General features: G+C 29.5%; 3 protein-coding genes across 4 annotated transcripts in view; 2 read left to right on the top strand and 1 right to left on the bottom strand.

The window, feature by feature from the left end:
* LOC126910414 (uncharacterized) overlaps positions 1-6,038 on the top strand; it is a 31,532-nt gene extending 25,494 nt beyond the window's left edge. Inside the window, exons 2-8 of one of the 2 annotated variants that reach the window (XM_050692969.1) lie at positions 1,482-2,199; positions 3,592-3,679; positions 3,718-3,918; positions 4,049-4,244; positions 4,283-4,333; positions 4,374-4,494; positions 5,474-6,038. In XM_050692969.1, coding sequence (XP_050548926.1) covers positions 1,482-2,199; positions 3,592-3,679; positions 3,718-3,918; positions 4,049-4,244; positions 4,283-4,333; positions 4,374-4,494; positions 5,474-5,619 — 1,521 coding nt within the window. In that variant the 3' untranslated portion in view covers positions 5,620-6,038. The remainder of the gene's footprint in view (positions 1-1,481; positions 2,200-3,591; positions 3,680-3,717; positions 3,919-4,048; positions 4,245-4,282; positions 4,334-4,373; positions 4,495-5,473) is intronic. The other variant, XM_050692968.1, reaches the window with a different exon arrangement.
* A 2,151-nt stretch (positions 6,039-8,189) lies between these two features.
* Positions 8,190-9,863, bottom strand: LOC126910434 (uncharacterized). The gene is made up of 5 exons (XM_050692997.1): positions 9,320-9,863; positions 8,901-9,221; positions 8,711-8,843; positions 8,373-8,654; positions 8,190-8,311 (listed from the first exon to the last, which is right to left on the bottom strand). The coding sequence occupies exons 3-5, from the start codon at positions 8,775-8,777 to the stop codon at positions 8,226-8,228; spliced, it is 435 nt and encodes a 144-aa protein (XP_050548954.1). The 5' UTR covers positions 8,778-8,843; positions 8,901-9,221; positions 9,320-9,863; the 3' UTR covers positions 8,190-8,225.
* A 1,828-nt stretch (positions 9,864-11,691) lies between these two features.
* Positions 11,692-12,489, top strand: LOC126894568 (uncharacterized). The gene is made up of 3 exons (XM_050665690.1): positions 11,692-11,732; positions 11,810-12,119; positions 12,280-12,489. Exons 1-3 carry the CDS (start codon positions 11,692-11,694, stop codon positions 12,487-12,489), a joined length of 561 nt encoding a protein of 186 aa, XP_050521647.1.
* The last annotated feature ends 1,504 nt before the right edge of the window (positions 12,490-13,993 follow it).

Genomic DNA, 13,993 nt, shown 5'->3' with positions numbered 1-13,993 from the left:
ATAAAGTATATTACATTAGCTTTAATTTAAGATATATATAAAAGTGTCAGACTTTCCGGAACACTTTCAAAATTTAAGTTGAAAAAGTCAATTTTTTGTGAAAAAGTTGTCATTTTGAATCCCCCCCTGTAGGCAGGTAAAAAGTCAGATTTATAAAACAAATATACCAAATTATAGGTAAAGACATCATGCATCTACAAAAAAAAGAATTATATTGATCCATACATCTTTCGAGAAGTTATAGCATTATAAAGTTAAAAATATAAAAAAGAATTTTTTTACAAAAATCGTATTTTTTTTATTAAGTTTAATGTCTGTTTTCACCATGAAGATAAAATAAAGTCCGAAATTTTTTTTTACCATTATAAAGTATATTACATTAGCTTTAATTTAAGATATATATAAAAGTGTCAGACCTTCCGGAACACTTTCAAAAGTTACGTTGAAAAAGTTCTACTTTCTATATGCATTTTTATGTTTTGAATCCCCCCTGTATTTAGGGAAATGGTCCGATTAAAAAAAACAGTATGTCGAATAAAAGATCTATATAAATACTACTTCTCATAAAAAAATTGTAATGATTCATACATTTTTCAAAAAGTTATAGCATAATAAAGTTAAAAATGGAAAATACAAAATCGAAAATTTTCACACAAAAATAGCATTCGGTAGCCATTTTCACCATGAAGATAAGATAAAGTCCGAAATTTTTTTTTTTCATGATAAAGTATATTACATTAGCTTTAATTTAAGATATATATAAAAGTGTCAGACCTTCCGGAACATTTTCAAAATTTAAGTTAAAAAAATTAATTTTTTGTGAAAAAGTTGTCATTTTAAATCCCCCCTTGTGGGCAGGTTAAGGGTTAAATTTATGAAAAAAATATACCAAATGAAAGGTAATGATATTATGCATCTATATAAAAAAGAATTATATTGATATGTTTATTTTTGAAAAAGTTATGGCACTTTTAAGTAAAAAAAATTGAAAAAATTTCGAAAATTAGCGATTTTTAAATTTGTAATTTTTTTGGAGGTTTCCCCCATTTACGGGGAACGAGGGAATTTTTTTCAATTTTTAAGGGTAATGTCTTCGACTAGATACGATTTGTGATCTTTTGACGTATCATTGAAAGAAATCGGTTCGGTGAGAGCTGAGAAAAAGTGGTAACAGACACAAAAAAAAAACACATCATAGTAAAACCAATACCTTCTCAGCTTCGCATCGAAGCTAAAAAAACAAATCATAGTAAAATTAATACCTTCTCAGCTTCGCATCGATGCTAAAAAGGTATTTGTAGAGAAGAGAGGAGTCTAATTTTATTCCCTTCTTTAATTCTGTGAAGATAATTATCCCTCTTAAGTTGTGATACTTCTATCACTTAGTCACTAGTCTCATTTTAGATTCAGTTTAAACTTTATACTGCTTCTTTTATTATCATTATTTTATTTTTTGTCAATAATTTACAATTTGATTTCAGCCACCTGATTATGACACCATATTTGACTATTCATTTTTACGAGTTGTCAGTACTATTAATAATGATATCAAATCATTGTTCTATGGGAAAAATAAAAAATTTATTAATCATTCGCAAATAAATCGAGATGACATAAAAATGTTATCAATATCTTGTAAAGACGATTATGAGTGTAGACAAAAAAAAAAATCAAGCTTAAACAAATTAAAAAAAGAATTAGAGTCTTTAGAGTGTTTTCATACATTTTTATGTCTTCAAATTTTAGAAGTGTTCAAAAATGATATTTGGGTTAAAAATGAAAATCCAAAACACATTTTTAAAATAAATTATCAAAATGTAAGTTATTACATATCTAGAATGATTTCATTTTTTATTTATGGCAAATTTGTTGTTAATCCTTGTCAATATGATTTGGCAATGTGTATTATTGATGTAACGAGACTTCAACAACAAAAAAAAGATACATTGGATGTCAGTCTAACACATTTAAGTAATTCTGCGTTACTATCTTCAATGAATGAATTTTGCGATAATTGTAAAAAAAATAATGAATTTTTAAAATCGATTATTTCATTCAAATGTAATACTCTGGAAGGAAAAAGTATACAATTTTTTATTCAAGAAAATGTCAAAAATTATGTGAAGAATATATTTTTAATAACAAATATCCCTTGCGTAATAGAAATGACAAATATTTCTCATGATTTTATTTACAAAGGTAATTAATATGATGTAGTAATACTAATATAATTTATTAAACAAACTAATATTCTCGTATGTTGATGAAAAAATTTTAATGAATATAAAAATGTATACTTTTTCCTTCCAGAGTATTACATTATAAAAAAATTAGTGTCATATCCCTAAATACCAACCATGTGTTTAGGGATATGACACTAATTTTTTTTGGAAACTATTGAAAATTCAATACTTTTGTATTGAAAAAACCCAGCACAGGTTTTCAAACAGGTGGGTCGCGACACAGTGGTGTCGTGGTATAGTTGGATCAAATATAATGATATCTGACAGTGATTAAAATCACTATCAAAATAAACGCTTCGATGCAAATCTTTAGATAGTGTTTAATTTAAAAAAAATTGGTGTTTTATTCCAAAAGCTACTTGATCTGCTGGTTCCTTATTAATATCTCGATTAAGATAAAGTATGTCGAATGGAAAAGGGATGTAAATATTATTTCTCATAAAAAAATTGTGTGGATCCATACACTTTTCAATAAGTTATAGCATTATAAAGTTAAATATTTTATAAATAATAAAATCGAGAATTTTCACACGAAAATAGCATTCGTTAGCCATTTTCACCATAAAGACAAGTCCAGAGGTCAAATTTTTTTTTTAAATTAAAGTATATTACATTAGCTTTAATTTAAGATATATATAAAAGTGTCAGACCTTCCGGAACATTTTCAAAAGTTAAGTTGAAAAAGTTAATTTTTTGTGAAAAAGTTGTCTTTTTAAATCCCCCCCTGTGGGCAGATAAAGGGTCGAATTTACAAAAAATATATACCAAATGACAGGTAAAGACATCAAGCATCTAAAAAAAAAAAATTATATTGATATGTTCATTTTTGAAAAAGTTACGGCACATTTTAGTAAAAAAAATTGAAAAAATTTCGAAAATTAGCGATTTTTAAATTTGTAATTTTTTTGGAGGTTCCCCCATTTACGGGGAACGGGGTAATTTTTTTCAATTTTTAAGGGTAATGTCTTCGACTAGATACGATTTGTGATTTTTTGACGTATTGTTGAAAGAAATCCGTTCGGTGAGAGCTGAGAAAAAGTGGTAACAGACACAAAAAAAAAACACATCATAGTAAAACCAATACCTTCTCAGCTTCGCATCTGAGCTAAAAATAATCAATTAAAACGATCGACTTGATGTTACATCATTATGTCTGAGGAAATTAGTATAGGGAGTGGGTCACATCACACTTTCATATTAATTTTTGTTTATTAATATAATGTTATAATAAAACATTTATTTTAATTATATGAATCTTTTTTTATCATAATGATCTCAAAATTTAAATGTTAACTGTTATATAATTTAATTTTACTTTAATTGACTCTTCATTTTTCGAAAAATGTAGCAGTTAGCAAAAAGGAAGTAGCTATGGATAAAGAATATGAAAATAAGAAAAAAGATTTTCTACAAAGTTTAAAATTAATTAAATCTGATATTGAAACACTAAGGATAAATTCAATNTTAAATCTGACATTGAAACACTAAGGATAAATTCAATATATTACGGTAATAGTGAATCGTTTCTAAAAGAACGCAAGAAACATCTATCAGCATGTCATTTTTATCGTGTGTGTAAATTTCTACAAACATCAAGCAAAGAAGCAATCTTGAGAGTAGTAATGCGCATTCCGATTGAAAAATCTGAGGTCTCTGAAACTGAAAATACTATTTCGTAAGTAGTATTAAAAAATTATTATTAGTCTTTATAGTAATTTCAAATAGTTTTTGTACGAAAAGTACATTAGCTAACATTCTGATCATTGATGATATTGATGATATCATTGATATTACTAATTTTTCAGTACGCATTATAGAAATACGTTTAAATATGGCAAAGTTAATGAGAAGAAGGCAAAAACACTTTTCGAAAAGAGAATGGACATTCAGATTATACAATGTGGTATATTTATTGATGAAAACTTAAATTTTTTAGCAGCTCAACCGGATGGTTTAGTTGAAAAAGATGGTATTGTTGAAATAAAATGTCCTTTTAACGCTNAGATGGTATTGTCGAAATAAAATGTCCTTTTAACGCTAAAGAAATGACCCCCGAAAATGCTATTAAACATAAAGTGATAAAATATGTGCATTACAACAAAAATGGAGATCTTTTACTAAAACGTACNGTATTACGACAAAAATGGAGATCTTTTACTAAAACGTACTAGTGAAATTTTTTATCAAATACAAGGAGAACTGCATATTACACAGAGACAGTATTGTTATTTAATTATTTGGACACCAAAAGGTATTAAAAAACAATTCTTTATTATATCAACATTACGTAGTAAACTTTTATCAGATATCTAAAACACCTCTAAATGGACAGATATTGCCAAGCGTTAGTGAAAATAATTATTTTTGAATTTGTTTCTGAGTTTTGCATATTGTTTTTATAAAAAGTATAAATTTAATTTAATAAAAAGTTTCTTGCAATATTCTCGTAAAAATAAATGGGTCATTCAAGTTTTTGCGAATATTTATTATGTATAAAATTAGTATGTGGGGAACATAACTACTCAACCGGAACTCAGTGTACTCCACTGCTCTGTAATAAAAATTAGATTGTCTGAACTTATATCAACAAAATATTGAAAATTTCTTTTCTTTATGTTTTACCCAAAGAGGTACAATGAGACGCAATGATTTTAAAAATCATAATTTTAATATTAAATAATTGAAATTTATTTTTAGTTTTAAAAATAATTTTTTTTTATTGTGCAAAAAAATTATTTTTTTATATTAAAAATAAAATGTAATAAATTATAGTATTTTGGCTATGTTTAAAAAATGTACGTAAAGGTACACTAAAAATTGGTCGAACAAATACTCACTTTTTTTTTATTCAGACTTTTTTATACAGAAAAATCATCAAATTATTATATTTAAACTCTATATATTGTTTTCAATATTGATATATAAAAAAATCACATAATAAATCATTAAAACTATTTTTGATAATTTAGGTTTAGATAAACTTATTATAATTTTTGATTATTGTGTATCCGTCATTCTATTATCTTCGGAATATATTATGCGGTATTTAGAAATTGTATTTGTGTTCCTACTAATTTAATATCTATTGTCACCCGGGTAATAATTATCCAATTGACACTAGATTTGACAACAGTTGTTGTGGTCAAAAATTTCTATATAATTTTACTCAAAAATCGATTTAAAATTAAAAAATATGTTTACTATAAAATGCTATTATTTTACTTTTTTAGGTATAGTCTATAGTACAATTCTTCGAGATGACAATTTTTGGAACCATAATATGAAAAATAAACTAATTGACTTTTACGAAAACATTATGTTACCCGAAATAATAAATCCTCAAATCTTTAAAAATCTGAACATTTCGGACATTTAAAATTAAATTTAAAATATAATAAATCATTATACATTCATATTTAAATAATATTAACAAATCAACAAATAATTGTAAAAATTTATTTAACTTTAATATATAAACAACTAAAGTAGTTAATTGATTTAAATTGAATAAAAGGGCATTTAAGTTCATCATTTTAATTTTCAAAAAATGCAGTTTAAATGATGTTATAATATAACATCTAGTTGTTTTATATGAACATGTAGAGATTCGTGTTGATGGGAACCAGGCAATGTTGAAGAAAAAAACCAACTCAAAAAGTAAAAATACAAAACTTGTTATTGATTAATCAAAATTTTATTTAAGTCATTCTTTATCTAATAGTAAAAAATAATTATACACGTGTGTTCATGATAAATAAATCACTCTGTATTTAATGAGTTTTATATTTTAAGGGTAGTGTTTAATTTCCAGTAGTATTAATCAAATTAATTAATTAGTTAATTAATTTAAAATTTACGCTCAAACGGTCAAGAGTGTAGACATAAATAATTATTATATAATAAAAATGTTTAAATATGTAAGATAAAATATCACAACATCGATGAATTATTATAATGAAATAATCTTTGAATAATGATCTGGCAGCGAACGGTCGCAGGGATGAGTAGGAATATGACAACTGACAATAATAAGAATTAATGATAATAGATCATGGGAAATTTGTGCTTGCAGAAGCTCATCTGATGTATGGGAATGTAGGCAAGAATAGAAGGCAAGAAATGAGCAGAGCTTATATCCTATGTAAAAGTATTATACACAGTTATATAAGTTGTGAAAGTCGTAATGTTTCTATGCAACTATTTAGTCATTTGAGTCACCTTACATAGTTTCTAATAATTATAATCAATAGAGACGTGCAATTTAACCTTATAGTTTTTTTTAGTGTATAAAGTATGCAATAAAAAATAAGTAGATAATAAATATCAATATGTTTACATGTTGAAATTATTCTATCACCAAAAGTATTCAATCGGTGACAAAATGTATTAAAATGCCTAATGCCTAAAGTTTAATATATATCGGTATAGATTTGATATAAAGTTTTAATCATGAACAAATTTTTTAAATTTTATTTTAATGACTTTATATAGTCTGCGAAATGGTTTTGTGATCTCTAGTAATAATCTTAAAAATTTTTTTATTGAATTTGAGCAAAACTTGCAAGTTTGAAATTGACATCATTAAATAGAAAACTTAATGAGAATTAAAAAATGATATTATTAAGATTAATATGCAGTCAGTAAATTTTATAATTACTATTAAGTCAATTATACAGTAAATTTATCAGAAAAATTCAATATTTTTTTGCATTTTTATCATAAAAATAAAAATAGGTCAATCGATAGCTAAGAAAATAAATGCTAGCCATTTATTTTATTTATTGATTTACAAATCAGAAAACGTGTTGATATTACCATCAAGATTTAATAAAGATTGTTGAATTATTTTAACTAGTAAAAACACGTTAAAGCTACAAGTACTAGAATTTAGTATTTATGAAACTATTGTTCAAAAGTCAACATATTCTAAAATATCAATTCAATCACAAATGGAGAAAATGGTAAATTATTTACTAAAACAAAAAATGGACACATCAAATCAAGATTCCGTGAAAAAATTTATTGGTTAACAAGAAACATTTTCCAACTATGCAAATTCCAATAACAATGAACCAGACTTTACAAATTCTGTATTGACAACAATAATATAGAAAGACTTATTTGATTGTTGTCTATAAAAATTGTATTTTTATGGAATTAAATATCCCTCCCAACTTATACAAAGCGTGGTGAGTGAATTTTTAATATACATATACGGTTTATTATGCACCTGCATTCATGGAAAACATAACAATGTGGTACCAGGTGAAATCGTATCATAGGATCGTGTAAAACCGCCCTCGAAACATGGCACGCAATGGCGAACAAAAATATATTCTTTATCACATGTATAAACAGGTCCACACATGATGGGATACCATCCTAATATACGAAGTACCGACTCTAACCATACTCACAAAAATTTATCAAAACAAGTGACGTAGGACGTACAAATGAAGTAATGTCGGATGGACATGTTGAAGTACGGTTGAACTTATGTCGCACAAGTGAACTAATGACGTTTAGAGGTAATAACGTAAAGGGGAACTGGTGTCGTATAAAGACAACTTTCATTGAAAAAATACCAAAACACTCTATCATGTGATCAGGCGATCAGGTGTTTTAAAAGGAACATTTATACACTACTTAAAATATCAACAAAATAATTTCATACCGTAAATTATTTTAATAACCTTATTATATTTGAACCCTCGAACCAAGAACCCCATAAAATATATTTATTAATTAGATAATTGACTCGTGCTCTACCACATATAGCCCTTTCTTATAATAATATTATTTTTACACATCTTTATATCACAAACAAAAACAAAACATTTGGATCAGAATCCACATATTCCTTATGATGTTTTACTTATTATTATACTTAGACGAGTAAGGAAGTATGGGAGAATGACAAGTTATAATAAATATAGTTTAAAAAAACTAAAAAACACGCTTTTAAAGCACGATGAAGCACGATTACTGGTCCACGTGCACCAGTAAATCGGGACTATCAGCTAAATCCTGGTAGAAGTCGCCTACTCTGAGTAGGTATAAGAAGGAGTCTGAGAAAAATTAAAAAATATATAAATATAAAAAATATTTCTACTGTACTGTTGTACTCACATGTATCCATGTAAACCAATTCAATTGCACTGCCATAATGTGGTTTCAATACGTCGTAGAAGTACTTGTACATTAGCGTCTTGCTAATGTCAAGCACTGCTAAACCGACGTATATTGGTTTGATAAACTTGACCATCTTTGTGTCCATTATGACGGCGCACAACCTTTCACCGTATTTGATACAGTTTTTGAAGGTTGGTTGGTTTACGAGCTTCCTTAGACGTTCGGGACTGGAGATTAGCTCAATGCGGATGCGTTTCCGCATGTTCACCATTGTTTTCCCTATAAAATGTAAAAAATTATCGAATATCCCACTTTAGCATTGAGCATGCACTTACCAAAGACGGCATTATTCATTAGTTTGAAAAATTCTATTTCAAAACCATTTGCCGCCTTTTTCCACATTTCAGTGTTCAACTCAATGTATGGTTTCAAACAAGCACTTTATTGAAACTCTAAAACGCGGTGCACCTGCAGTACAAATATTTATATTAGTATCATCGCTTATAGTTTATAGGTTAATTATACATTTTTTATCGACTTGCAGTCCGTGTGCAATTGCCTGTTTTAAGTTGACATAGTGTACGACGTACCACTGTTTGGGTTTCAAAGTGGCCTTGAGTTTGGTCTCTTTGGAACCCGGCGGTACATCGTTGACAGGCAAGAACGGCAAGTCGTTGTGCTCGTCATGGAGCTCTTGTGGATACGATAAGTCCACTTCATATATACGCCCCGTATTACCAGTGTCCGACAATGATTGGAGGTCAGCCAGAGGGTCTGCTCCTTTATACTACCGGAAGCCACCGTAAGGCATGGGCTGACTCATAGCCCACCCGTAAAGGTTATTGCCTGTATACATTAAACATTATTAAACCACCGCTCAATTATTGCGCGTTTATAATATAATCTATACGTGCATATATTATATGCACGTATAGATTACTTACAGTCTTGGTACACGATCCATGATTCTGGTTTTGACGAATCGTAATTGGGTGTCCTAGAATTGTTGGCCTTTGCATAGTGCTTGACGGCCTGCACTAGCTCACCACGAATGCCCTGTTCCACCATCAGTAGCATGTCGTAATCGTTCAAGAGCTCCAGCTTCATCCCAGTGTACTTCAACATACAATCGAAGCTAAAACCAGGCGCGGTGTAATAGTGCGCCGGGTCCAAATTGTATGTTGAAATACAGATGTCGCGGAAGTTCTCAAACACATCAGCCAACAACAACACGTCGATCTTAAGATATAGGTCGCTGTACTCACCGAGGGTTGAGCAGTCGAAACGGTTCCACACCTCCATGACATATCTATAGTCGTCTTCATCAATATTAGACTCACTCAACTGACTAAAGAAAGCGTCCTGAGGTGGTAATTCCGTTTCGTCCAATTTAGCTCAACTATCAGTGTACTCATAGGGGTATACGCCCTTACGCGTCACCAACGGCATGTCTTCCGGGCGGAACACCTTGGCCGTCTCTCGGAATTTAACGAAGTCGGGCNTGGCCGTCTCTCGGAATTTAACGAAGTTGTCGCGGTCGAATATTCTAGAATGTTCGGCCGCCACCGCCTCTAGAAGATTCGTCGCTCTACATAAGCGTGTGGCGGTCGAATGTTCTAGAGAGTTCCGCCGCCGCCTCTAGAAGATTCCTCTGACTATTTAAGGGCAAGATCGTCGCTCCAGTCAATCAGTCGATCAGTCAATCACTTACGCATTCTGTCTTAAACGCGCTTCGTCTCTCGCTGTTATTTGTTAGTTCGTTGTAATATAGTATAGTTGTTATTAAATCGTAAAAGTGTTTATTACTTCTATATATTACACCTCGCTACATNCGTAAAAAGTGTTTATTACTTCTATATATATTACACCTCGCTACAAAGTCGGGCGTCATTAGGTTACCGGCCAAGGTGGACAGGGAGGAGGCCATGAACTGGAAGGTGTCGACAAACCGTATGGAGAAGTTACTGGTCACGTGTTTTGTGACCGAAATATACTTCTCCTCGGAATTCGGTATGACCGAAATCCTTTAGTCGTCGTACCCCAATTCAGTGACGATGAAATGCGCGTCGTAACCTGAAAGATTGTGCAAGAAGCACGGCACAAAGTTGACCGTCTTTACTTTCAGGTTACATGCATTGCACAACGTCTGTCTGAATCGGCCCGATANGCACAACGTCTGTCTGAATCGGCTTGATAAATGACAGTGGTCTGCGACTTTGGGGTTGGAATCCTTAAATGCTGTACGGCATAAGTCGCATAGCAATGCCCTAGCCCCTGTCTTAAAGGCACGGTCTTCGGACGGTGCTTCTGATCGCGGTATATGGTATGAGGCCTCCAATTTGAGATTATACTTGATCGGACGGTTATCTACGATTTTGGCGAGTCTGGCCACCAGCTCGGGTTTAACGGCGCGCAGAAAATCTTGATAGCTCGCGAAATTTTACACGTTCTTCCGGTAAAACCAAACGGCTCCCCGTTCCAATGCAGAATTGATCAAGGTGAAATCACTGGTATCCATCAATTGCATACGTAACCTTTTCGACCTAACCTCGCTGTTGTTGGCCCTACTATGCTTAGCCGCCTGAAGTGATGAAACAGATGTCACGGAAGTAGCTTTAATCAAAAACGAAATAAATTATTTATTTATTAGAAAAAAAAATAAATAAATAAAAATAGTAGAGGTGGTAAAATCCCCTAGTTCAAAAGTTAGTAAAGAGTACAAAGCATTAATAACTAATACATTTTAGAAATTAATCCAATTACAACATTTTTTTTTGGAGTACAATATATTCAATATTATGCAAGAACCCAAGACGATAAGAAAAGATTGTTATATCACTTATCGTTTTATCGTGGATAAGACGTCTTTACCAAACTTGATAAATAATAGGTGGTACACTGATACCGACATAGAACAAGCTCGCTCATGATTACACCGGCAGTCACCAGCTGTTATCATTTTACGCGCCAATTTTCATTGTAATGCACATTAAAAATTTACAAAATTAACGAATTTAATATTTAGGTTATTTTTAGTATATTTTTTGATCTTCATTCAGAATTGTTGAACGTTGTAAGCTGTATGCTCAATTTTATTTATTTTCATGTATGAACATATTATATTTAAGTCAAGTGATTTTTTTTTAAGTTTACTATTGCAAGTATAGTGTTTTTTAGGTANAGTGATTTTTTTTTAAGTTAACTATTGCAAGTATAGTGTTTTTTAGGTATTAGGTAATCTGATATCTGGACCTATACAGCCAGTATTAAAGGTATGAACAATGATAATTACTAATTTATGAATTACATATAGCGTATGATTGTAGAAAATGCATTAAATACCTTAAGTAGTAATAGGTACTTGCTGATTAATTATAAAATATATATGCATATGGTTAAATGGTTTAACTCCAGACACAAATATTATTTTACAGGATCAAAAAGGAAAAAAAACTTACCAAATTCATTAGAAAATTTCCACATAACATCTNAAAAAAAAACTTACCAAATTTATTAGAAAATTTCCACATAACATCTACTAGTTTTGATTTTACAAATACAAATTTTGGAAACTGTTCTGTTGAAGAATATTGGCTCATAATTGGATATTATAGAGTACTAGATAGTTTAATTGTAAACATGAATGACAGGTTTTCTGAAGAAAGCTTAAAATTAGCAGTTGCAGTTAACAAATTGATTAAGTTAGACTTTGAAAATAGCATGGATTTTTTTTATCACTATTTGGTAAGTCTTTATCACTTTAAAACTAAAATTTTGATTTAATACCTTAATTAAATAAATTGATAATATAATAAATATAACAATTTATATTATATGTGTGTTTACAGAAACTAACAAGATATTGTAAAAAATCATTAGAAGCAGAGATGGTTGTAGCTAAATCTTGCCTTTAAAAAAAAATGCAAACTTTGATTTAACAGATATGGTTGAACTCATTACTCCATCATTATATCCTAATCTATTCAAATACCTGCAACTCGCAATAACAATATCAGTAATTTCAGCAACTTGCGAACGATCTTTTAGTGCCATGAGAAAAGTGAACACTTGGTTGAGGACAACTATGGAACAGAATCGATTTTCAAGTTATTAGTTTTACACATTGAAAGGGATTTATCCAATAATATAAATGTAGCAGATAAAACCTCATAAAACCACTCCACCATTACCCCTACCATAGAGAGACCACGCCCACTGTATGACACGCCCCTCCCCAGGCCACGCCCACCCATAATACAGATGGGTGGGAGAGGGGGTGATGCGGGGGGGTTCTAGAATCCCCTATTTTACGCTACTTATATATATACAGTAAAGCGACTTAAGTACGTAAACGCATCATGCACTATGTATATCCCTGTTTAAGAGCGGGGGGAACGTTATAACTAAGGTAAAAACGGTGGCAGCGGCCGTAGGAATATATAAATATATATACGTAAGGCGCATTACACGTAGACGGTATACCGAAATNATATCCAGATTAGTAATTATTTTAATTATATATTATATAATTTTTATAATTAATTGTTTTCAAATTATTGTTGATTTTTAATATGTTAAAAGTAATAATTTTTAAACTACTTTTTTTTGTTTTTTAAAGTGAAAGTTTATAATGAAAAAAAAAAAGAATTTATTACCATAACTCTTTAAGCTCAATTTGCAAGTTTGAAATTGACATCATTAAATAGATCTGTAGATAGTGTTTCATTTAAAGAGATTGGTGGATTATTCCAAAAGCAACATCGCTCTTATTTCTTCAATTATATCCTGATTAGTAGTTCTTTGGTTTTAAAATATAATATATGAATATACAGGGTGATTTTTTTATAATAACCCACTCAATTACTTGCAGAATAATAATAATTAAAAATTTTTTTTTTTCATTATCTTTAGTTACACATTATTCTTGAATTTTTAACTATGTAATACTTTTTAAGTTCATCCCTTATGCCTTGGAGGGGGGTCAACTTTGTTTTTTTAAATGGTAACACATATTTTTAATTTAATAAAATGTTTGAGTTTTTAATTTAATAGTAAATGGCATTTGAATTTTTAATATAACTTTATTAGCTTATTAGATATAAACATTTAAAGTTTCAAAATTTTGAGTTAATATACATGTATAATACACATGGGATTGTAAATACAGGTAGCTAATTGGATTTTTATGACATTGCTGTCTCAGTCACGGATTGTTTATTATCAATTATGATTATCAATAGATATACTTTCTGTATTGTCAGTTAGTGTATTTATAAACTCATAACAATGTGCCTTACTACAATTGATAATAACAATGCTGTGTATCTACTAATATTGATGTTATAAAAAACCAATTAGCTACCTATATTTGTAATCCCTTGTGTATTATACCTGTATATTAATTCAAAAATTTGAAACTTTAAATGATTATATCTAATAAACGAATTAAGTTATATTAAAAATTCAAATGCCATTTACTATTAAATTAAAAACTCAAACATTTTATTAAATTAAAAATATGTGTTACCATTTAAAAAAACAAAGTTGACCCCCTTCCAAGGCATAAGGGATGAACTTAAAAAGTATTACATAGTTAAAAATTCAAGAATAATGTGTAA

The sequence above is a fragment of the Daktulosphaira vitifoliae genome, unplaced genomic scaffold, assembly GCF_025091365.1.
Source record: "Daktulosphaira vitifoliae isolate Bord-2020 unplaced genomic scaffold, ASM2509136v1 Scaffold_1, whole genome shotgun sequence".
Lineage (NCBI taxonomy): Eukaryota > Metazoa > Arthropoda > Insecta > Hemiptera > Phylloxeridae > Daktulosphaira > Daktulosphaira vitifoliae.
The sequence above is the reverse complement of the archived record's forward strand: the minus strand, read 5'-3'. Positions and strand labels throughout refer to the sequence as shown.